Consider the following 25,201-nt stretch of genomic DNA (forward strand, 5'->3'; position numbering starts at 1 on the left):
TATATACTCCCTCTCGAAGTTTAACAGATTCAGGAATATAGAGATTTCGACTGAAAAAGACGAACTAGGCATATATTACACGAAACACTATTGCTACCAAGCCGGTTCGATCCCACTGCCCCCTTTCCGATCAACTCGTTTAAACATGGTGCCAGTACGGTCACATTGACAGGCCGCCAGGAACGCTGCGCCTAACCCGCTAGTTTGGCTTTTGAACGTCAGAAAGGGGGAATCTCTCGCCTTCTTCTCCTTTTGGACTCATACCGGGTGACCTAAACTACGAGTCCCATCATGCTCTCGGTGGCGTCGCTTGTCCTCCTAGCTTTTCCTTCCCTCGCACCCGCCTCTTTGGCGGCTCACGCGCGTGCGCCTTGGGAGCAGCGTCCGGGGCAGGCAGGCAAGCCAAGCAGTCTCTCCCTAATGTAAGATGGTGGCCGGTCTGGCTGTGGAGCGCGCAGAGTCTGGAGATTACCCGTCTCTCACATAAAGGTCGCCGGAGGAACCAGGCAGGCAGGCAGCCCAGCCCTTCCCCGTCCCCGTCCCGCTGCCACAGAAGATAGCGAGCGGGAGAAACCGAGCACGCCAGAGCATTGCCGCCCCCGCCGCCAGGCAGCCGGTCGCCGTGGAGCAGGGAGGACGAGGCGGGTGAGTGAGCCGTAGGGGCTGGGGGGGAGCCGGGTCTGCCTGGCTACGAGAGAGCGGAGGCTTCGCGGGGAGTCGCCAGGCCTCAGCCCTCTCGCCGCCGCCCTCAGCCCCCGGCCCGTGCCGGGGCTTCCTCTGGCCGGAGGAACGGAAGGAAGGAAAGGGAACGGGACGGGCCAGGGCGGCCCCTGTTCCCTGCAGCGAGGGCCGACGGGCTTTTGTGAGGAGCGGACGGGGCTTCCGAGGGGCTGCAGCTGCGCCCGGGCTGAGTGAGCCGGAGGAGGGATCAGCTGGAAGGAGAGAAGCGGCTCTAAAATGATCCTGAGAAGGCCACGCTGAGGCTTTGCAGGGCGGGGGCCCGGCCGTCACTAAGAGGCGGAGGGCTCTCGGGGCAGGCGCTTCCCGTCCCCTTGGCGGTTTGTGGGGCTGCTCAGTAGGTGAGGGGCTGCCGGGCCGCTCTGTTAAAAGGCATGCTTCTGCCTTGGATTTCTAACGAGATGAGGTGGGAAATGGTTATTCCCTTTCCCCGTATCCTGAAAAGATGCCGAAATTTCCAGGCATTTTACTGGCACCACGTGTGTTTGGTAGTGGGTGGAAAGCAACTGTACCGATATTTTCCTTTTTTGCGCTTTTCTGGTAGACTCTCTGACTTTCCGTGGATTTTTCCCCATTGCACCCTCAAGTAGAGTTTTAATAGGAGGACCAGTTCCTAATGCTCTATGTCTTGTAGGGTTTCTGAGTTAAAGAACTATGCTTGAGGCATTTCATCAGTACTCTGAGTTATACTTTCTTCTTTCAAAGTATGTTTTGGTCACTTCTTCCTAACCTGCCATTTTCCTCAGAAATAATTCCTAGAAGGTACATCTATTATCATTTGAAAGCTTTAGAAAGTTGTCATTGGTAAGTGGTTGTAGGTCAGTGCTATGATCTATATGCGTGCATTTTGTTAAAAAAATTATTTAAATTCGTATTAACGGTTTATTTTGTGGTGAGATTGATATTGATTATTAATAATCATCATCATGTGCCATCAGGTTAATTGTGACCCTTTCCAGAGTTTTCCAAGTAGAGAATACTCAGAAGTGGTTTGTTATTCCCTTCTTCTGGGGTGCCAACACAGGTTGGCTCTGCACAGGAAGCACAGTGGGAAGTCGAACTCCCAACCTTTGGCTCCGCAGCCACTGAAGCTACCCAGCCAGCTGAGATTGATCTTAGCACAGTGATCATAGGAATAAAAGCAAAATATTATTAACATTAGTGAGAGGGTTTTGGTTTTTTTGGAAATATAGCTATGAAATGAGTAACGTAGCAAAAAGTTAAATAATGTTAATTTGACTTATTCTTTCTGGTTTAGAAATGCTGACCATCTGCCAGATCTGTAGCTCTAAGAAATGTTATTTTGATTACCTTAGGCAAATATCAGCTTGCATTTGTAGTGGGACTTGACTTCTGAGTAGAATGTGTGGAATTGCACTGTTAGTCTGTGGGAGATAGTTAAATGTTTTACCAACTCGGATTTTAACTTTTTGGAAATGATTGGTTCTCACTCCACAGGCACAATGGCAGATGTGCCTGTTTACAATTTTGGCCAATAGAAATAAAAACAAAAGTTGTTCTATGAGAGAACAACTGAATTGGAGCTGCTATAATTTGTTTCTTGGCCACTTTGACAGAAAATGTAAGATACTAAAATATTTTAGGCCTCAGATTTTTAAAATCAGTGTCTTTGAGGACACATATCAGGGGAAACATCTTGAGAGAAACCAATATTTGTTTGTTAGACTAATTTAAATATAAAAATTGTGGATTGATTTTGCTAGAAGAATAAATACTGTATATGGCTTTTCCCGTTTCTCATAGACTAACAGCTGTCAAACCTACAGTTCAGTGCATTCCAATGGGGGGGGAAATTCACCAAAAATTAACGAAGACTCAGAACAAAGCCAAATGAAGTTTGCAAAGGTTTTACAAGGTTCACTAACTATTCCAAGCATTTAAAACAGTTTTTGAACATTTCAAGACACTTTAAAAATAGCGAAAATGGAACATCGCTAAGTGAAACAGGGGACCTAAACTGTCATCGCTAAGCGAGGCAAGGTCCCGAACATCGCTATGCGAAATTTCCCCATAGGGAACATCACTAAGGTGAAGGTGAAGGTTCCCCTTGACAATTTTTGTCCAGTCGTGTTCGACTCTAGGGAGCGGTGCTCATCCCCGTTTCCAAGCCATAGAGCCAGAGTTTTGTCCGAAGACAATCTTCCGTGGTCACATGGCCAGTGCGACTTAGACACGGAACACTGTTACCTTCCCACCAAGGTGGTCCCTATTTATCTACTTGCATTTGCATGCTTTCGAACCGCTAGGTTGGCGGGAGCTGGGACAAAGCAACAGGAGCTCACTCCATTGCGTGGATTCGATCTTACGACTGCTTGGTCTTCTGACCCTGCAGCACAGGCTTCTGCGGTTTAACCTGCAGCGCCACCACGTCCTTCACTAAACGGAGCGCAAAATCGCTGCAAAAACCTCATCGCTAAGCGAATACATCGTTAAACGAGGCAATCGCTAAGCGAGGCACCTCTGTATACTCTTTGTCACTAAATCTTACTTTACCTTGCACTCATTGTTGACTTTTAAATAAGATGCTTTACATATTAACTGTATTTTAAAGCATGTGTTACCCAAATTGACTTCAAGGATGTTTGTGGAACATTACAGTACAGGTTGTACCCAAAGTTTCTGTATATGTTTTCTGTATACACAGATAACTTCATATACGCTACCATTTATGAACAGTAATTAGTATGGGCAATACGTAGATTGACTGTTCAAGGGTACTGTGAATGCTTTCAAACTCTGTTATTGATTGATAGTGTTATAATGGAGGATGGTGTAGAAGATTTTGGTTCCATTTGCAGGTGTAAACAATTGTTTACATGACAAAATAAGATCATATATTTCACCATATCACTCTTGGATCTTTTTCACCATGTCTCTTTTGAGTGTTTCTTCAGGTGGAAAAGGCAAGTACCTAACCCTGTACAGCACTTCTATATTTGATGGATTTTTCATTCTACCAATACGTCACAGGAGGGGGAAAAAGCATCCTATATGAGATGTAGACCTCTAGATTTTTCGAAGAATAGTTGGCTTATGGTTATGCTTTTAGCTGATAGGGGAACTGCGCCCTAGATGTGGGGATTGGAGAAACATTAGTAGACCTAACAAAGTCTATCTTTTTCTTTTAGAATGGCAGGTAAACTGGAAAGTGCTGTAGGGACTCAGCTGGCATATTTTGAAAGGTGGTGTCACAGTGAAATTTTAGCCTCATCTTTACTATTCTTCAGCAAGCAGGCAAAATCCTTTATCTTCAAGCAAGCTTTCTCTGAGTGACTGACTGTCTGCCTGAGTGGGGTTTTTTAATGTGTTGTTGTACCTTACTCTTTTGAATGTGTTTTGTTGTTGTTTATGTTTTTTAGTCTGGTATTTGTTTGATCCCTTTTAGTATTTGTATACTTACTATTGTTAGCTTTATTATTGTCTTGACTCCTTTTAATAAGAGAGGTAGGATAAAAATATATAAATTACCCATTGACTTTAGTTGGTCCTAATACTTGCATTTATCCATTGCACAAAATATCTCACTATCACAGATATTTTCTTTATAAATGGAGTACATGTTAGAAGTATCTGATTGGCACCCATATGCTTAGTCCAGTCACTAGAAGTAGTTCTGCATCTTGTCCACAGGATAGCTCCTCATCTTAGGCCAGCTCTGGCTGCTTGTGCATGTGCTGATTTTTCTGTATGAGCATACACAAGCAAAGAGTTTTTACCTCAATTGTCTCCAGTGCATGTAATATTGGAGGCATGTGGTTTAGTACACTGTGCAACAATATGTTAAGCAAACTTTGTATAGTTTCAGATGCTTATTCATATTTGCCTGTTCCATCACTTGGCCATGGTAGGCACCAGCTTAGGTGATAAAACCCTGTTAGGATATGTTATATTTCACATGATGTGGTTATGTCTTTAAAACTCCTTTTGTGTATTCTGATGGCTTCAGTGAGAAGCCTGGACGTATTAATGCTGGCCTTTCAAGCTTTGTTCAGCTCAAAATGTGCATCCTCTTGAAGTTCATTCACCAACCAGGGCTCAGGGGGATTTCTGAATTCTCACCCAACTCAGTGAGAATTCCATTATGTAGAAATAAAGTAGTGTTAAGCTGATGTCTTCATATCTTAAGTAATACTATCACTAAAATCATTGTACAAATCATTTAGATTGTGTTTCCAGCCTATTGGACATAATTGTTTTTTGTCTTTTGGCAATTTTTGTCTGCAGTGAAGGACCATATTTCAGTGGTAGAAAACATGCCATGGATGCAGTTTGCCCCAGGTTAAATCGCTGGAGTTCAGTTACACCTAGGGAAGACATCTGCCTGAAACCTTGGAGAGATGTTGCCTCGGGAGTTTATGTAAGACAGCGTCGTGTCTTCATGTAACTCACTGACCTCTTTAGGCTGAAGATACGGCTGTAGTTGATTGCAAATTATAAGACACTGAACAAGTCAGATAGTCTTAGTAAGAAAATGCACTTATTAATTTGCATGTTATTAATGGATATGTTGACACATTTAAAATTCACAGCTGATCAGGAAACATAACCTGAAGAGTAGAAAGTGGTAGTTCTCCTTGATCCTACAGTTCTTTTAGATTTGTAGGAGATATTAGTAGCAGAGAGTTCTTTTACCAATCCTGTCCATTTCCGATGGAATCACATCTTGCTGCATCCATTCAAAATGTAATTACCTCCAAATTAAACTGTCAAAATGTTCTATACTGGCCAAATGTTCGGAAATTAAAAATGTAAAGTGTTGTTGGAATGATGTTGACATGAGCTTGATGTTTTGATCTGCTCTCGTTGCCAGTTTTTTCCCAGGCTCCATGTAAGGTGCCAGCGTTTACTTATAAATGACTTGGGGCCTTGGGATCTTAAAAGATTTTTGATATCTGCATTCCTATCATTAGAGGTTCTCTTTTGCATTGTGAAACATGATGGAAAGCTATTTATGGGTAACTATGCAGTAGTACCTATCTTGTTCAATGCCCTGCTGATTGAGACATGTTATACTCCACTTACTAGTATTTGAGATGGCTGTCCCAAACCTGGTTATGTTAAAAAAAATTTCTGCTCTCCAATTTTAATGTCCCCCTAGTTTCATCTGTTCTTGGAAATTGTTGCAAGTCTATTATATCAGTGTAGTGGTTATGATACTTGCATTGGGAATGGAAAAGACTACAGTTATTGTGTGATATTGTTCCTGTAGCTCCTCTAAGAAATAGGGTAGGTTATAGTTTTTTAAAATGATCTGTTTCTTAGGTTCAAAGAATTTTATTTATATTTGTTGTGGCTTGGATAGAAGAAGATATCTTTTCCTTGGTGTTTAAAGAAAATTAGAGGGAAGCTGTCGCTTTGAAAGCAAAACCAAAAACACAACACAGTTTTTAAGAGGCCAGTTCAAAAGAAAAATAATTGATTTTATTTTGGACAGTAGCAGAGACTGCTTAGTAAGTAGGTTAATCATATGACTAAGTGCCCCTGTGCAAGTTGTCAGTGGACTTTTATAATCAACCTTTTGCAGGTAAGAAAGAAAAAAGAAACGGCGAGTTATGTATGTATTTAATTTTGGTGTTTAGTTTTTAAAGTGAAATTAGTTTGTCATACTTCGGTATAAAGCTATTAAATTAATACATGTTCATGATAAAGTGATACGCTGAGAAGGAAAGGGTACGGAGAGTAAACCCAATGATTTTCAGATTCCCTCTTATTCTGATTCAGTTGTATTGAGAGAGTCTCAGTTGAGTTAGGCAACCAGATTAGACTATAATAACGGCTTTCTTAGATATCAAATCTAGCATTTGAATGTGATGGAATAGGATTGTGTTCTTGCTGTACCCTGTCCATGGTACTGCAGCTAGGGTGACAGTTTCTGTGTTCCTGGTCCAAACCAATGTAGACTCCATTTTGTTCCTTGGTCTAACATTGAACAAGTATTGCTCCAACATAGTGTATTTTTGTTTGTAATATAGTAGGCAGCAGGAATAAGAAAAAGTAACAGAATATAGTATTTTTTTTAAAAAAGAGCTCTCTGGTCAGATCTGAGATAATCCAAATGGAACTGTTTTCTTAGTACAGTAATTCCTGTTCAACAGTTAGTATGTTGAGTATAGCACTAGTCTTATTGGGGGGGGGGGAGAGAGAGAGAGATCCCATAAGACTAGTGCTCTCTCTCTCTCTCTCTCTCTCTCTCTCTCTCTCTCTCTCTCTCTCTCTCTCTCTATATATATATATATATATATATATATATATATATATGTATATATATGCACGCACGCACACACACACACACACACACACGTATATGTATATGTATGTGGGGAGGAACCATAGCTTTGTGGGTAGTACACGTGCCCTGCATGCAGAAGGTCTCAGGTTCAATATCTGTCATCTCTTTTTTAAGGAATTAATGTTGGCAGGCAATGTTCCTTCTAAGTTGCGTGGCTGCATTGGTGCCACACAGCCGAGATAGCAATGCCGCCCATTTGCTTCCATTAGCAGCCAGAAACCCACACGCATGGTACGGGCTGCCCAGCACTCATGGAAAATTAGAGGGAACGTTGGTGACAGATAATGGGAAGGACTTCTGCCGAGACATTAGAGAGTTTTTGTGAGACAATACTGGGTCAGTTAACGGGAATTCGTAAAAGGCAGCATTTAACCTAGTATAAGACAACTTCCTAGGTTCCTAGATCACAGACCTGAGTAAGTCAAAGCAGCTGAAGTTTGGGACTCTTTCCTTTTTGTTCTCTTCTTTTTTAGTATCTGTCCAATTTTATTGCAGACCCACAGAAAATTAGATTACTGATATGTTTTAACCAGTTAGCTCAGAGATGTATCCAATTCATAGAATTCTTGATCTGAAAAGAATGTAAGAGGTCAACCAGTTGTAGTATACGTCATATGTTGAGTAGATAAATCCATATCATCTAATTCAGTAGGGGCTAAAATTACATGATTGATGCAGTAGTATCCAGGACTACTTTTCTTCTCTTTAAAATGAATTATCATTAGCCATCTTTGTATTTATATCACATTAGTCTGTTGTGGTCTTGTCATCAGATCTTAGTTTTTTGCTCCTGTTAAAAGCTGCTAATGTTTTATTTTTCTGTGCACATGTATACAGACCATTTTGTTATGCGCCTACTGATGCATTAAAAAAATACCACAAGGCTGTGCGTATGTAATGACAGAATGTACTTTATTTATTTTCCCTAATATGTGGATTTTGGCCTTATTTTAAAGAAAATGAACAGAACTAGCAAATTTGTCCTCCTTGAGTCTCCCATGTTGTGTATGCAATAAATAATATGTTTTTATGTTGTACCGTTCACTGTTTGCTCAGGAGCCTTGTGGCGCAGTGGTTAAACTACAGTACTGCAGTGAAGATTTTGCTCATGACCTGAGTTCAGTCCTGGGCTCAGCCAGCTGGCTCAAGATTGACTTAACATTCCATCCCTCTGAGAGTGATAAATTGAATACCCAAATAAGTTAAAATGATTGGTTTATCTATTAAAACTGACTATTTTCACAGTTGCCTATTGCAAGAGAGCAATAAGTACATAAAGCTCCTTGGATATTTTTTCACATCTGGATATTACTGCAGAGTGCTGATATGAGTGAGTGCATTCTCTTTGAATCTTTTTGAGAAGACACTTTTAAAGGTACAGTGTGTTACAAATTGTATCCGTTTTAAATATGATCCATAAGTTGTTAATGATTCCTAACTGAGAGATTGTAGAGCCGCTCATGATAGAGAATGTTTAGGTTTACAGTGGGGTCTTGACTTGAGAACTTAATCCGTATTGGAAGGCGGTTCTCAAGTCAAAAAGTCTGTAAGTCAAGTCTCCATTGACCTACAGTGCATTGAAAACCGATTAATCCCGTAACAGGTCATTTTTGTTCCATTTTGGTTTTTTTCTGGTCTGTAAGTCAAACCTAAATTTTGTGGCCAGAGAAGTCTGTAACTCAAAAAGTCTGTAAGTCAAGCCGTCTGTAAGTCAAGGGTCCACTGTATCTGCACTTTCATTAAAGTAATACAACACCTATAAATGTAATTTCTGAATTACCATATTTTTCCATGTATAAAATGACACTTTTTCCCTAAAATATTTAGAGGAAAAATTGAGTGTCGTTTTATACATGGAAGGAAGCAGCCGCACGTGTGCTCGGGTGCCTCTTGCTGCCACCCCTGCCCAATTGCCTCTTCCAGAGCTCACGACTTGTCGCCTCTGTTGGCCCCAAGGCGGCAGCAGCAGGAGGCGGAAGAGCATTCACACGTGCTCGGGTGCCTCTTGCTGCTGCCTTCCCCACCCGCCTGATCATCACCTCCACTGGGACTGATGGCTCAGTTCATGTCGCCGCTTTGTCTCCTCTGGTGGTAGAGGCAGGAGGAGGCAGAGGTGGAGGCAAACAAGCACTCGCGTTCACTTGGATGCCTCTTCCTGCTACCACCACCAGATCACCTCATCTCACAATCTCTTTAGGGCAGGGGACAAGGCAGCGACGTGAGCTGGAGGTGATGTCCCAGCAGTCACACTGGAGGAGGTAATCGGGCGGGCAGCGGAGACAGCAGCAGCAGAAGATGGAGGTTGCCCATTAACTGCTCCTCCGCCTCCATCAAGGGTCAAAATTAGGGGGACATTTTATACATTGGGGGGGTCGTATACACGGTAAAATATGGTAGTCAGTCACTTGCTTATGTCTCTATTAAAGTTGCTGCAGGCTACCTGCGAAGAAAAACATTGGGTGGATATTTTACTGCCACTAGAAATAGGAACACTAATTAGATATTTGACCAAGGACATATATAAATATCATTTGTATTAATGTACAGTGGTGCCTTGCATAGCGATTGCATCGTATAACGATGAAATCGCTTTGCGATGAAGATTTCCGATGTTCCCTATGGGGGAATTTCGCTTTGCGATGATTGGTTCCTTGCTTGGGGAACGGATCATGGCAAAGCAAACAGCTGATTGACGCCTCGGGAGGAGGGAGGGAAGGAGGGGTGAAGGGCCTGGCCCCGATCCCCACGCGCAGCACCCCCTGGGGCGCCGAGCCAGAGAGCAGTTGCGGCGGGAGGCGCTGCAAAGGAGGAGGAGCCCGCCGGGGACTGGGATCAGGGTGGCAGTGGCTGGATGGGGGGGCGGTGCGCCAGAGACCTCCTCCTCACCCGCGAAGGAGACCGCTCCTTGTGGCTGGGTAGAGTTCGTTGACTTTTTGCAGGCCATATTTTTCAGTGCTGGGAGCCAGGCCTTGTTAAGTTTTAGACTTTCCTCTTTTTTTGTTGAAGCTCTGCTGGTGTTTATGGATTTCAGTGGCTTCCCTGTGCAGTCTAACATAATGATTGCTGGTGTTGTCCAGTACAGTACTTCAGTAATATGAAATAGAAATTCATGTCCAGCTTGTTTTAGGGCCTGTTCAGATACTGCTGATTTTTCTGGTTGTTTTAGTCTGCAGTGTCTCTCATGTTCTTTGATTCTGGTGTGAATGCTGCATTTTGTGGTTCCAATATATATCTGTCCACAACTGCAAGGTATCCAGTATACTCCTGCAGTGGTATTTCTGCCATACATCAAAGGGGTCATGGACCGCATGGGGAAACTTTTGAAAAAACACAACCTACAAACAATATTCAGACCCACCACAAAAATACAACAAATGTTACGGTCAGCAAAGGACAAAAGGGACCCCGTCACCACTGCAGGAGTATACTGGATACTCTGGAGTTGTATGTTTTGGATTCTCATAAGGAGAAACATCCAGAAAAAGCCTATCATGAGTGTTTGTGTGTTAGGAATATCCCTAAGGGATAATTATATGACAAAGTTGATGTTTCACAAATGTGAGTTCAGTTTTGTTACTTGTATACATGAGCTGTTGAGCTCCCTATACCACTGGTGTATTTCCAAAAAGTAAAGAGCTTCTGAAAATAGGATTGCTTAGGTTTGCATTTTAAGCAGGTTAATATCGGAAGGCAAACTGACCAAAGCATAAATTTAGCCATGGATTCAGTTCTAAAATATAGTTGACTCACTTTTGGAGTACTTTTAAAGAGTAGGTGCCAGTCTGAATTCTTTCTGATGTGTTTCTCGATATTAGTCTGAAAGGACACTTGTAAGTTCAAGCAATACAGCATTGGGCTGTATGCTAATTACATGCTGCTCTGTTTTCTTTATCATTAGATTCATGTGAGACTCTGAAGGTGCAGTTGCTACAGAAGGGCCTTTAAACCTGGAGATGATATATTTTGCTATAATCTTTTATGTTCACTGTTGCAATTGTATGCTTATTTACTTTTATTATTAGTTGCCTTGAAGCACAATTTAGGAGAAGGGAGAAGAATTAAGCAAATAATTAAGCAATCAGAAGGCAGCTTCTCTGTATTCCTTTTATGAGAGAAAGCATTTCTCTTCCATAAAAGATAGGCCATTCTAAGCAGCAGCACCTCAACTTTGTAATGTTGTCCCATGGGATGGACACATCTGTCATCATTCTGTTCTTATCAGTGCCATTTTAGAATCTTTTTGTTTTGACAGGCTTTTTCAATTCAAGATAGTTGAAATATTTTAGCCCTTTCAATGTAACTATTTTAAGTTTAGATTTTAGATTAACTTAGTTTATTGAATGTTTAGTTTTTATGTACACAGTCTTAAAACCGTCTTCAGAATTGAATGGTATACTATTTAAAATAAGGAAATATTGTGATGAGAGCTGTTTACATTGATATGATGGGCTAAGCTGCTTGGAAACTGTTGAACTGTTTAAAGCCTTGATGACTAAAGTTTTACTATCTGGATCCAGTAATTCCGTGGTGCTCAGCAATTGAACAGTGGTACTGAATGCAGTCCCCTGTGAACATTATACATATTAAATGTGTACATAAAAACTATTTTCTTGTGGAAACATGTCTCTATTTTTCCAAGGTCTTGCTTAGCCCTCCTGTTTTTATTTAATTTGATTTCACGTTCCTTGTGCAGTATATCCATTCACAAAACCAGTGCTTGAGCGTGACTGTCAGGACTGAACTTGTGCATTACACTATCTTCAATACTGACATTGTCTAACTACTAGTGCTAGTTTTTCTCTATAATTCTGCATACATTTTACTTCTTTCTTATTATAATTTTTGAAAATGGTTTTGGAACGTTTAACATCTGGCAAGTTTCATTTTTAGTTCAGTTTGCATTTCTTTTGAATATCTTGTCTTCGCTTTCAGCTTTAATGCTTGATAATGTCTCAGTTTAATTGGATTAACTTAGAAAGCTAGTGCATTTCTTGATATGATTTTTTACTAACTTTTCAGGGCATACTGCCCTCATGTTCTCAAGCTGAGCTTTCCAACAAGAAAATTTACAATGTTTGAGAAAGAGTATGGCCTTACATATAAAAACACAGGGAAGCAATCTGATGTCACTAGATGTTTTAAGATAACCACAGTTTCGTTGCCCAATCCATTATAAGCAGTGTGTGCAGAGTTATGAGAATTGTAGTTCAAAAAACATCAGAAAGGTACTACAGTAGTTGCCTAACCCAATATACCTCAAAGTGGATAAAATCCATTTTTAAAGAAAATCAGATTCATAAAATTCAAATCAGATTTTAAAGAAAAATGATTGTTAAAATATGCAGATCATATGCAATTACACCTTTAATTTAAAATTTGTTGTTGTGTAAGGATCTCATTGTGGGTAAGATTGAATTTCATATTGTAAAGTAGTGTATTCATATAATATTTTTTGAAGAGTTTTGTAAATAGGGTAAGACATTTCTTGGGCTGCAGCCTAAAGTTTATGAAGTTCTGTAGGCTCCTCCTGTATATGATTATTGTGAGTCTGTCTGCCCTCCTTCCTGGAGGTTTGGCAGCTGATGATTACCCCAGCAAAAAATTACATAGGTTCCCGCCTGGTTTGGTCACTCACAGTAGCTTTTATTAAAGGTGCAGAGTCAGTCCCTACTGCCCCTTTCTCCGCATTCTGGGCAGGTTGATTTTTCAGCACTAGACCCCTGGGTGCAGTCGATGTGTCTGGGGACCCAAAAAATCCAGGTCTGGAGAAGCGGGTAGGTCCTCATTAGAGCAGGGGTCTCCAAACTTTTTACAGTGAGGGCCACACCAGATACTTTCAAAGTTTTTGAGAGCCGAAGGAACAGGAATGTGTCTGTGTGTGTGTGGCTGCACGCACACATGCATGCACAAACATGCCCAGATGCCCACCTACACACACCCCCATGCACACCCCTGCTTGCCTCTCCACATGGATGGCTGCACATCCCCCCACATGCACTGACGGGCACATACACCCCATCCACGCATGGCTTGAAGGGAACGGGCTGGACAAAACGGCAACACAGGCTGTAGTTTGGAGACCCCTGGATTAGAGGCACATTCCTTTTTGGGAGAACCTTATCATTTCCTAGGGACATGGTGGCACTGCAGGCTAAACCACAGAAGCCTGTGCTGCAGGGTCAGAAGACCAAGCAGTCGTAAGATCGAATCCACGCAACGGAGTGCGCTCCCGTCGCTTGTCCCATCTCCCGCCAACCTAGCAGTTCGAAAGCATGCAAATACAAGTAGATAAATAGGGACCACTTCGGTGGGAAGGTAACAGCGTTACGTGTCTAAGTCGCACTGGCCATGTGACCACGGAAGGTTGTCTTTGGACAAACACTGGCTCTATGGCTTGGAAACGGGGATGAGCACCGCCCCCTAGAGTCGAACACGACTGGACAAAAAATTGTCAAGGGGAACCTTTACCTGATAAGGTCAGGGCTCTTGCCTCATTTCAGTGGGGTTGCACTTCCCCTGACGGATCAGGTTTGTGCAGGTGGACCTGGCTGTCTTGATGGAGAATCAGATCTCAGCTGTGGACAGATCTGCCTTTTTCCATCTTAGGCAGATTGCACACCTCTGCCCCTATCTTGGCAGGAAATCCCTAATAACACTGGTTTATGCATTGGTAATCTCAAGGACTGACTATTGCAATGTTCTCTGTAGGGCTGCTCTTGAGGGCAGTTTGGATGCTTCAGCAAGTGCAAAATGCAGCAGCCAGGTTTGTCTTGGGTTCATCTAAATGTGACTATATCTCATCTGTCCTGGCCCATTTGCACTGGCTGCTGGTAGGCTTCTGGGTCAGATTCAGAGTGCTAATGTTAATTTATAAGGCCCTGTACAGTTTAGAACCCAGCTGCCTGACAGAGCTCCTTTCCCTCAGACTGACCTCCTATCTCACCTACATCTCCCAATCCTAGATCTTGCAGGTGGCCCTCCAAGGGAGACCCACAAATCATTAACTAGGAAGCGGGCCTTCTCAGTAGTGGCTTCCTCTCCATGGAACTCCCTTCTGTGTCAGGCCTCCATCCTCAGCTTTAGGAAGCAAATTAGACTTGGCTTTTCACCCAGGCTTTTGAGAGCCTTCCTGCTTTTTAATACAGTGGTACCTCGACTTAAGAACTTAATCTGTATTGGGACTGCGTTCTTAAATCGAAACATTCTAAGTCGAAGCACCATTTTCCATAGGGATGCACTGAAAACCATTTAATCCATATCTGCTGTTTTTGTTCTTAAATCAAGGCTCTGTTCTTAAGTCAAAGCATTAGTTCCTATGGGTAAAGCCAGTTAATCCGTATCTACCACTAGGGGCGGAATGTTTTTATTTTTTTCTTCTTTTGACCAAAGGTGAACTTAGGTTTTAAAAAAAGGGCAAGAAAGGGTTTTTCTTTTTTCTTTTTTGGGTTCTTAAGTCGAGGCTCCGTTCCCAAGTCAAAGCAACTTTTTGCGAACGGAGCCATTCTTAACTCAAATCGTTCTTATGTAGGGACATTCTCAATTCGAGGTACCACTGTATACCGTATTTTTTGCTCCATAAGATGCACCTGACCTTAAGACGCACATAATTTTTAGAGGAGGAAAACAGGGAAAATATATTCTGAGCCAAATAGTGTAATAAAATATTTAATAAACTATAACAGAATAACATTTGAACCATGTAAAGTGAACAGCAGTCATTGGTGGCATTAAGAACCATTACCACTGTCATTAACAAATGGAGAGACTTAAAGCTTTGTGTACTCTAGTTTATGTACCATAAATTTGTGTGCTATAAATTTAATTCAAGTACATATAGACCATTATCAGCCAGTGATAAGACCTATACCACTCTACCTATATTTTACATTTCCTTTCATCCACCTCCTCCCCATGCTTATAGAAATGTCTCAATGCTCAGCTACAGCTCAAGCCTATATTAAGTTAGAAATGGTTTGTCCGATTTGGCACTGCATTGAGAGGTCCCTTTTAGTTGTGTGGAGGATAAATAGTAGAATTAAACTATTTAACAGCTGGTTTTCCTTACTTACTTTAGGTTATGCAAAAGAACAGCAACACAAAGCTTAACCTGATCCCATTCACCAGCAGTAGCACATGCTCAGCATAAGACCAAATCTCCATTTTCTGACATAATTGAATGTTTATAGCATGCAAGGCACAACAGATTAGGCCACACATAGCCATGAACAATGTTCTTGACGAGCCAAAAAAACTGAATACAAACTATAGTAGCTGAAATCAGGAAGCAAGTACTGTAATCCAGTTAGAAGTCACGAGGCACACTGAGTTTCCTTGCTGCAACACCCTTTGGAAATACATTCTCTATTAGATGCCCAGAACTAGTTGAAACGTTTGCAAGTTGAATCCAAATTCCCATAGAAATGGATTGAAAATTAATTAATGCATTTTTATGGGGGGGAAGGGTCAGAAACTTAAAAAAACTTAAAAGAAAGTCACTTACCAGGTACTGTAGACTGAGCCTGGCTCTTCACAGTGCCTTGGTAGACCCCAGAACAGCCAAAAAAGAGCCCCAAACAGCTAAAAGCCGGCAGGCAGCCGACAGCCATTTTGTGCTCTTCTCCGCTCCTTCCCCCTCCCCTTTCTCCACCTAACAGCTGATCGGTGCTGGTCTGAAAAGCTTTGCAGGCAGCTTTTAAAGCAAGTACCCCTATGCACGTTTCTACACAAGCAGGTTTCAACTCAAACGGAGCACCTTTTAACCCAAGCACTAACCCCAAACAAACAGCTTTTAAACTAAATTTTACCTTTTAAAACGACAATACCAGGCAGTCGCAGGTCTCTCCCAGCTCTCTAAGTGCTTGGACTAGCAAGGAAGCAGACAAGCAGCCTCTTCACTAACTGAAAGTTTGAATTTCCCCGCTTTCCCTGCCTTCCCCACATATTAGGTATGCTAATATCTGTGCACTGGAGGATTGTGGGAGGAACATCCAGCCCCTGATGGGGGTCCTGTGTGGCACCCCAAAACACTGAGTAGCTCTCTTGGCCTGTTTCGGGACTGGGGCTGTGCAGCCCTGTTCTGATCAGGAGGTGCAGCCGGGGGGGTCACCATGCCTTTGGGGGACAGGGCACAGAAAGGGGCAGGAGGTTCAGGGGCCATTCTGACTCATACCTGGCAGGGGGGATACCATGATCATCAAAGTGGTTTTCCCAGGGTGAGGCTCATCTATTGCACTTTGGATGTGCTGACCCCTGTGATTTCCCCAAATGTGGGAAAATCAACTGCCTAAGTGGGGGGCTGGGTTTGTGGTTTCCCCTGGTCTTTCTAGAATCACTCTTTCCCCTTTGGTCCTTGTCTGTTTTCACTGCCTGCTGCCATAGGCCTGTTGGCCCTGCTGGTTTTCCAGGTGGGCTCCAGGAAGCAGATCCTGGAAAGCCAGCAGTGCAGAATGGTGAGGTCCAAACAGCAAGCAGATTTGCTGAGACACAAATCATTGGGTCCCAGTGCCTCACACCTCTCCCTTGTATCTGATGTGGTTGAAAGCAACAACCCTGAGCCCTGCAACTTCTGCCCTCTTTTTCCTTGCCACCGCACTCTCTTCTAGCTGCCCCACATTTGGTGGTAGCCCTTTCCCCCACCTGCTGTAACATGTCCCTGCCAGCTAGCAGTTCAGAAAACCTGCTCTCTCCCAGGCTCTCCCCATCCACTGGGGATGCTTGAGGTGACCCCCCTCATAATAATTTAACTTTATATTTGCATCTCCTCTGTGATTTACTGTATTAGATACTGGGGGAAAGTTATCAGACAGAGTTTGCCTCTCTAGAGATACATACTTGTTAGCAGCAGGATAGAAAGATGAGGAATAACAGAGTTGATCAATCTTATTTCTGTACAGTATAACTGTCAGTGAAGTTTTTCTTCCCAACATGACACAGTGCTAAAAATTATTGGAAGAAATATTAAAATCTCCAGAATTATTTGTTTCTTGAGTGATGCTGATTCCTTTCAACTGACAGTCCTAACTGTTGTCCTTCTATAACTTTGTGTAGACAACATTAAGTCATCTTTTCTCTACATGTGCACACTTTCAGACACAGAAAATGTCATGGAATAGAGAATTGTTGAAGGTGGAGACCAACAATTTGAGCAAGGAGATTATGAAAAGTATGTGTTAAGGCTATAGCATCTTATTTTGGAGAGGGGGGAGAAATCAAATGATTAAATAAAATATTTTGGAATTGTGAGTTAAACCAGATTCACCCTCATAATAGAAATGCCTCAAAGAAGATCCTGTTACACCCTTCTTGCCACCATTAAAACAGGAGGGAGAAGTGCAGAGTAGCCGCACCATTGAGGCACATTGCAGCTATGTTTCTTGACACTTGTGATAGAAGCACTTCCTCACCGTCCCCAAAGTGCGGGAAAAGGCAGTCTGAATGTAGTACTGTATACGTGGGAGAGTTGATCTACATGAGATAAGATGATAGGTTTCCACACACTTGGAGTAACTTTTAGTCTTTACATACTGTAAATATTCAGGCAGAGGTCTTTTCCATGCTTGACAAGTATGTTAGCAGCAGAGAAGCATTGCCCACATGGGTATCAGAAGGCTGCATTGTGCATCAGTGATTTGATGGGCCTACTCTTCCCAAACTTCAGGAGTGGGCAGTATCTTATGAATCTTTCTAAATCAGAGTCAGAAGCTCAAGTTATACAATGGTTTTCTTCAATTTGGTATATATTTATTTCAGAAGCTATAATACAGTATATATTTAATGTAGATACTTCTGTCTTGTAACTGTCTTGTTTACCACAGTTACACTTCATGAAGATATGTTGCTTGCTATGACTGCAGAGTTAATGAAGTTTGTAACAGAAGATTCTTTCTGTGTAGAAAGGGGTTACTTAACTAGGTTCCAAAAATAGTATCTGGGAGTAATTGAGGGAAGTCTTACTAAAGTGTCCAGTTTCATTCAGAGATTATTAAGACCACATTGAAACTGATACATGGGTCTGCATAGTGTGTCTAGATATGTTATGCTTAAAATGTATGTTGCAATTATGTTTACGTATTGCTCTCTGAGTTTAGCTTAAGACCTAGGGTGTTGGTGAGAGAATACTGGCCTAAGACAAAGAAGATTTGAGCTTGTATCCATTCTCTCATTTATGAAGGTTACTGAATGATCCTATGATTCAGTTTTCCATTCTGATTTGCAAGAGGTGATATCTCCTGTTAAGGTGTCTTGATGCAGAAGGAAAGAATTAAAAGAAGAAGTTGGGCACTGCTCTTTTTTTTTCAAAGCTCAGAAACTAGTTGATTAATTTTTGAAACAATATTGAGTTGCTTCAGATACGTCTGATATATTTCACTGTATTAAATGCTTATGATGTCAAGCTAGTTAAAAAAATTAAACAGTATTTTAAAATACGTTTCCACACTTACATTCAGTGCAGTAGAATTTGATCTTATGTGTTTACTTAGGACCTTAGATGTTTTACAGGTGTGAGGAACCAGAAGTATAACTAAATTGAAGGGAACGGTCAGATTATTTTGGTAACTATTTATTAATTTTTATTTATTTATTTATTTATTTATTTATTTTATATCCTGCCTATCTGGTCGGTTAAGACCACTCTAGGCGGCTAACAGCATAAAATAGTATAAAAAATTTTAAATAGAAGAAACCTTAGGAGGGAGGAAACAATAGGAGAGGGAGAGGAGAGGGCATCAGGAATTGTCTGGAGGGAAGGCCTGCCGAAACATCCATGTTTTTAGTTGATTTTTAAAGATACCCAGCGAGGGTGCCACGCGAATCTCAGGAGGTAGGTTGTTCCGAAGGCGAGGAGCCACCGCCGAGAAGGCCCGATTTCTTGTCTTTACCTTCCGGGCCTCCCTCGGCGTTAGGCTCCTCAGCCTCACCTCCTGGCTCGCATGAGTGACACGGGTAGATCTTGGTGAGAGTAGGCGTTCCGCCAAGTATCGAGGCCCTAAACCGTTTAGGGCTTTGTATGTAAGCATCAGCACTTTGAAGTTGATGCGGAACCGGATGGGCAGCCAATGCAATGCAGCCAGAGTGGGTGAGATATCTTGGTCTTTTTTCACTCCACTAAGTGGTCTGGCTGCCGCATTCTGCACCACCTGTAGTTTCCGGAGCAGCCTCAAAGGCAGCCCCACGTAGAGCGCATTACAGTGGTCTAATCTTGAGATTACGAGCGCATGCACCAAGGTAGTGCAATTTTGTCTACTTTTTGCATTTTGTCTAACTTGGCTTGTACCCAACTGGTCATGGTATTTATATTATTTATCTGAAGAAAGAGCCATCTTTTGTGTGCTTAGGAAAAGCAAACTTTAATACGATATTAATTCAGTATCTTAGTTTTCTTTGCTTACAGTGTTGATTTCATTTGAATTAAATTGGACTGCCTTCTGTTGCATAACTCCATCAGCATAGCAGGAATGACATCACATGCAGTGGCAGATTGCCACTAATTACAGAGTTGTTCTTTAATTCAGGTAGTGAGTGACTCTCCTGCAATGAGATAAAGTTGCCCACAGCCTAAAATTGAAAGAGGACTTAAGAGAAAGAGTTAATTAGCAGGAGTCTCGTGCTGCCCATGGTGATCTCAATTTTGATATGAATGATGCAGAACTGTTCTGTAGTTTGTGGCAGCATTCATGAAATGAGGTGAAGTGTACTGTGTTGACATCTTACTGACCATCCAGAACAAGGTAGATACAAGGAAAATTAATTCCACAAGCAAATTCCTGAAACAATCACCCCTGTTGAGACATTCCTCTTAGAAGAAGTGGACTATCCTTGCTGATATCCTTTTGCCCCCTAGAAAGCAGTACTGCAGGGTCAGAAAACCCTGTAATAGTGTGGAAGAATTACAGGGACAAGAAAGAATTGGTCTCATTCCTTCAAAACTAGATCTCAATCTTTTTTGCAGGTAAAAGGGGCTATTCTGTTTGCACATGGACAGCTTTGGAACAAATATGTAGAAAATGTGTGTTCATTTGGAAAAGATTTGTATTTTTTAAAGTGATTCAGTTATGAGTGACAGAGATCTATATAGATTCTATCAACTTCTATAGATTCTAGTGCAGAACAGGGTGAGGGATATGTGGTCTCATATTAGCAATCAGAAATAGAATGATTTTTCCCTTTTATATGATATATACTGTATGCTTATGAACATTGTATTCAGGCTTTCTAGTCATACAGAAACTTTCTAGTTTCTGACAGAATTGCAATTCTGTCAGAAAATGCAACCCTTTTCTCAGACAACGGTTGCAGTTGCAAATGTTTTGGTACTCACATATTCATTTCTTTGGTTTGCACTGGAACACAAAAAGAACAGAGAAGAAAAATCACATCTGATACAATCCCACACAGAAACCCAAAAACACACTGGCCAAAATTATTGGCACCCTTAACTTAATATTTGGTAGTACCCCCGTTGGAAAAAAATAACTGAAATTAGTCGCTTCCTGTAACCATGAATGAGTTTCTTACACCTCTCTAGTGGAATTCTGGACAACTCTTCTTTTGAAAACTGCTCCAGGGTCTTCACATTTGAAGGGTGCCTTCTTTCAACTGCTGTTTTGAGATCTCTCCACAGCTGTTCTATGGGATTCAGATCTGGACTCATTGCTGGCCATTTCAGAACTCTCCAGCACTTTGTTTATAACCATTTCTGAGTGCTTTTTGAAGTGTGTTTTGGGTCATTGTCCTGCTGGAGGACCCATGACCTCTGGCGGAGATCCAACTTTCTGACACTGGCCACTATGTTGCACCCCAAAATTCTTTGGTAATCACCAGATTCCATGATACTGTTTCAAACAGTCAAGGCATCCAGTGGCAAGAGCAGCAAAGCAACCCAAAAACATCTTTGAACCTCCACCATGTTTGACTGTAGGGACTGTATTATTTTCCTTTAATGTCTCATTTCTTTTTCTGTAAACAGTGCCATGATGTCCTTGACCAAAAAGCTCTGCTTTTGTCTCATCTGTCCACAGTACGTTCTCCCAGAAGGATTGTGGTTTTGTCACATAAGTTTTGGCATACTCCAGTCTTGCTTTTTTATGCCTTTGTGTTGGCAGTGATGTCTTCCTAGGTTTCCTACCATAGTGTCCCTTTTCATTCAGATGGCGACGGATAGTGTGAGCTGACACTGTTGTACCCCGTGTCTGCAGATCAGCTTCAATTTGTTTGGAAGTTAATGTGGGTTCTGTATCCACCATTAGAACAACCCTTCATTGTATTTTTTTAGTAATTTTGCTCTTCCGTCTAGGGAGGTTAGCTACAGTGCCATGGGCTGTAAACCTCTTGATGATATTTTACACAGTGGACACAGGAACATTAAGATCTCTGGAGATGGACTTGTAGCCTTGAGATTGTCAATGTTTTTCCGCAATTTTTTTCTCTCAAATCCACAGACAACTCTTTACACTTCATTCTTTTCTCCATGCTCAGTGTCACACATGACACAAAGGTTGAGTCAACTTTTCTCCATCTTAACTGGTTCCAAGTGTGATTGCTATATTGCCCACACCTCTTACTTGCGACAGGTGTGTCTAAATACAAATTAAAAGAGCATCACATGCTTGAAAAGCAAATCTTTCTTACAATTTAGACAGGATGCCAATAATTTTGGCCAGTGCATTTTTGGGTTTCTGTGTGGGATTGCATCAGATTTGACTTTTCTTCTCTGTGTTTTTGTGTTGTTCCAACGCAAACCAAAGAAATGATCATGTGAGTACCAAAATATTTGCAACTGCAACCATTTTCTGAGAGAAGGGTTGCATTTTCTGACAGAACTTCAAGAGTGCCAATATTTTTGGCCATGACTGTATGTGGAGGGGGGGGGGAATCTAACGTTCAGTTGGAAAGTCACTTTTCTCAAGGGACTGCCCTCACTTTATAGGTTCTGTGATGGCTAGCCTGTTGGTGTATCTAAACACAAGGCAAATTGTTCACTTGATTTTTTCCTTTCACTGACCTGTAAATGACGACAAAGAAGTGTACAGTGGAATGTCACCTCTATTTCTAGTCTGCAGCCTTTGCAGAATTCTGATTGCCATGTATGTGAGGATGGCAAACTACTACCCCTATGGGAATGTCTGCCTAGACACACATGAATTATATTGGTTGCAAACTTGCCACAGCTTTCTTTTGGGAATGATTATCTAATCCGTCATTGATCTAGTTGATGGAAGACTGAAAACTAGTTCCTTCAATAGTGATTGAGACTAAGACTTTAGCTTCTAGTTCTACAACCCACGGTGGTCTCAAGATCCACAGTATATTTAGATGGCTTTCTATATACTGTACTATTAAACGAGTGAAGATGTCTTGAGGTTTTTCTCAGTAACTGATCTCTGCAGTACAATTCTATTTCTCTCAGTAAAATCCTGGCTGTTGATTCTTATATGTAAGAACAGATTTGTTCCATTTGGTGGCTTTGTGCAGTGATGTGGAATTTTTTTTCACAGAAAAGGACTGCTACCATAAGATAAAAGGAACCAAAGTTTGAAGAGAGATTTTCTCTATGACAGTTTCCCATATACTTTGAAAATGTCATATTGCTCATACAAAATAAAGGAATATGAAATAGTTAGAATTGATAATGAAATGACAGTATAGATTTATGTATCATTCCTTCTCACAGTTCATTGAGAGTGAAAGACATAAAATAAAATATATCTGCTTTAGGTTCTTGCAGATTAATTGGGGGATAGAGGTAATGTGAAAGACAGTGATAAGCTTCTACAGAAAAGAGATGTAAAATTGAGCAGAATCAGTGCAGGAACAAACACTGTTCTGGTTCAGGACATTCTTAATCATATAACTTGCTTGTTTTAATTCAGAAACCATCGGAAATAAATATTAATCTCTCTCTCTCTCTCTTTTGTTCTCTTCCAGATCTTCCAGTATCTATATTTTAGCTTTCTGTTCTGATCTTACTCCTCCCTTAAGTTATTATATAATTTTTTGCTGCTGTGTGAAAATAGAGATGTCTCGCAGTCCAGATGCGAAGGAAGATCCTGTGGAATGCCCTCTTTGTATGGAGCCTCTGGAGATTGATGACATAAACTTTTTCCCTTGCACCTGTGGTTACCAGATCTGTCGTTTCTGTTGGCATCGTATTCGTACTGATGAGAATGGACTATGTCCTGCTTGCAGAAAGGTATTGGTTTTAAGTTCATTATGATTGTATATGATAATATTAAATTACCCAAAATGTGAGTTACTGCAGACATAGCATACCTTGCCTCAGTTGCCCCGTAAAGCTTTATGATGAAGTTTCCCTGCAAGTTAAAAAAAAAACATAATTGATTAAGTGGAAAACTGATATTGGTACAGCTTTTGAGTTTATATATTCCTCAGCATATTGCCAAAGTGTTCTGTAGTACTGTAAATTGTCACAGGTCTGGTGCCATCGATCTGCTACTGGTAAATGTTCTCCATGGCATAATCAGTTTCATTTGCCAAGCTAATGCATTTGTTCGTTTAGTCATTTAGTCGTGTCCGACTCTTCGTGACCCCATGGACCAGAACACGCCAGGCCCTCCTATCTTCCACTGCCTCCCGGAGTTGGGTCAGATCCATGTTGGTTGCCTTGGTGACACCGTCCAACCATCGCATCCTCTGTCGTCCCCTTCTCCTCCTGCCTTCACACTTTCCCAACATTAAGGTCTTTTCCAGGGAGTCCTCTCTTCTCATGAGATGGCCAAAGTATTGGAGCCTCAGCTTCAGGATCTGTCCTTCCAGTGAGCACTCAGGGTTGATTTCCTTTAGAATTGATAGGTTTGTTCTCCTTGCAGTCCAGGGGACTCTCAAGAGCCTCCTCCAGCACCACAATTCAAAGGCATCAATTCTTCGGCGGTCAGCTTTCTTTATGGTCCAGCTCTCACTTCCATACATCACTATAGGAAAAACCATAGCTTTGACTATTTGGAGTTTCGTTGGCAAGGTGATATCTCTACTTTTTAAGATGCTGTCAAGGTTTGTCATTGCTTTCCTCCCAAGAAGCAGGGATCTTTTAATTTCATGGCTGCTGTCTCTATCTGCAGTGATTATGGAGCCTAAGAAAGTAAAATCTGTCACTGCCTCCATATCTTCCCCTTCTATTAGCCAGGACGTGATCTTAGTTTTTTTGATGTTGAGTTTCAGACCGTTTTTTGCACTCTCCTCTTTCACCCTCATTACGGTGGGGTCTTGACTTGAGAACTTAATCCGTATTGGAAGGCGGTTCTCAAGTCAAAAAGTCTGTAGGTCAAGTCTCCATTGACCTACAGTGCATTGAAAACCGATTAATCCCATAGCAGGCCGTTTTTGTTCCATTTTGGTTTTTTTCTGGTCTGTAAGTCAAATCTCAGGCTGCAAGTCAAACCTAAATTTTGCGGCCAGAGAAGTCTGTAACTCAAGAAGTCTGTAAGTCAAGGGTCCACTGTACAAGGTTCTTTAGTTCCTCCTCACTTTCTGCCATCAGAGTGGTATCATCTGCATATCGGAGGTTGTTGATATTTCTTCCGGCAATCTTAATTCCGGCTTGGGATTCCTCCAGTCCAGCCTTCCGCATGATGTATTCTGCATATAATTAAATAAGCCGGGGGACAATATACAGCCTTGTCGTACTCCTTTCCCAATTTTGAACCAATCAATTGGTCCATATCCAGTTCTAACTGTTGCTTCCTGTCCCACATATAGGTTTCTCAGGAAATGGATAAGGTGGTCAGGCACGCCCATTTCTTTAAGGACTTGCCATAGTTTGCTGTGGTCCACACAGTCAAAGGCTTTTGCATAATCAATGAAGCAGATGTTTTTCTGGAACTCTCTGGTTTTCTCCATAATCCAGCGCATGTTAGCAATTTGGTCTCGAATTCCTCTGCCCCTTCGGAATCCTGCTTGTACTTCTGGGAGTTCTCGGTCCACGTATTGCTGAAGCCTACCTTGTAGGATTTTGAGCATAACCTTGCTAGCGTGTGAAATAAGTGCAATTGTGCGGTAGTTGGAGCATTCTTTGGCACTTCCCTTCTTTGGGATCCGGATGTAAACTGATCTTTTCCAGTCCTCTGGCCACTGTTGAGTTTTCCAAACTTGCTGGCACATTGAATGTAGCACCTTAACAGCATCATCTTTTAAGATTTT

The 25,201-nt window shown here is 41.7% G+C and overlaps 1 protein-coding gene and 1 pseudogene across 7 annotated transcripts in view; both read left to right on the top strand.

Moving 5' to 3' along the window:
• The first annotated feature begins 373 nt into the window (after positions 1 to 373).
• Positions 374 to 25,201, top strand: part of CNOT4 (CCR4-NOT transcription complex subunit 4) — a 91,968-nt gene continuing 67,140 nt past the window's right edge. For 5 of the 7 annotated variants that reach the window (XM_020811729.3, XM_020811726.3, XM_020811730.3 and 2 more), the window contains exon 1: positions 22,973 to 23,237. In XM_020811729.3, the coding sequence (XP_020667388.2) occupies positions 23,064 to 23,237 (174 nt within the window). In that variant the 5' untranslated portion in view covers positions 22,973 to 23,063. Of the gene's footprint in view, positions 646 to 22,972; positions 23,238 to 25,201 lie in introns of those variants that run through there. The other 2 variants (XM_020811725.3, XM_020811724.3) reach the window with 1 other exon arrangement.
• LOC140707827 (U1 spliceosomal RNA) lies at positions 16,210 to 16,364 on the top strand (annotated as a pseudogene).

The sequence above is a fragment of the Pogona vitticeps genome, chromosome 5 (assembly GCF_051106095.1).
Source record: "Pogona vitticeps strain Pit_001003342236 chromosome 5, PviZW2.1, whole genome shotgun sequence".
NCBI classification, from domain to species: Eukaryota; Metazoa; Chordata; class Lepidosauria; order Squamata; family Agamidae; genus Pogona; species Pogona vitticeps.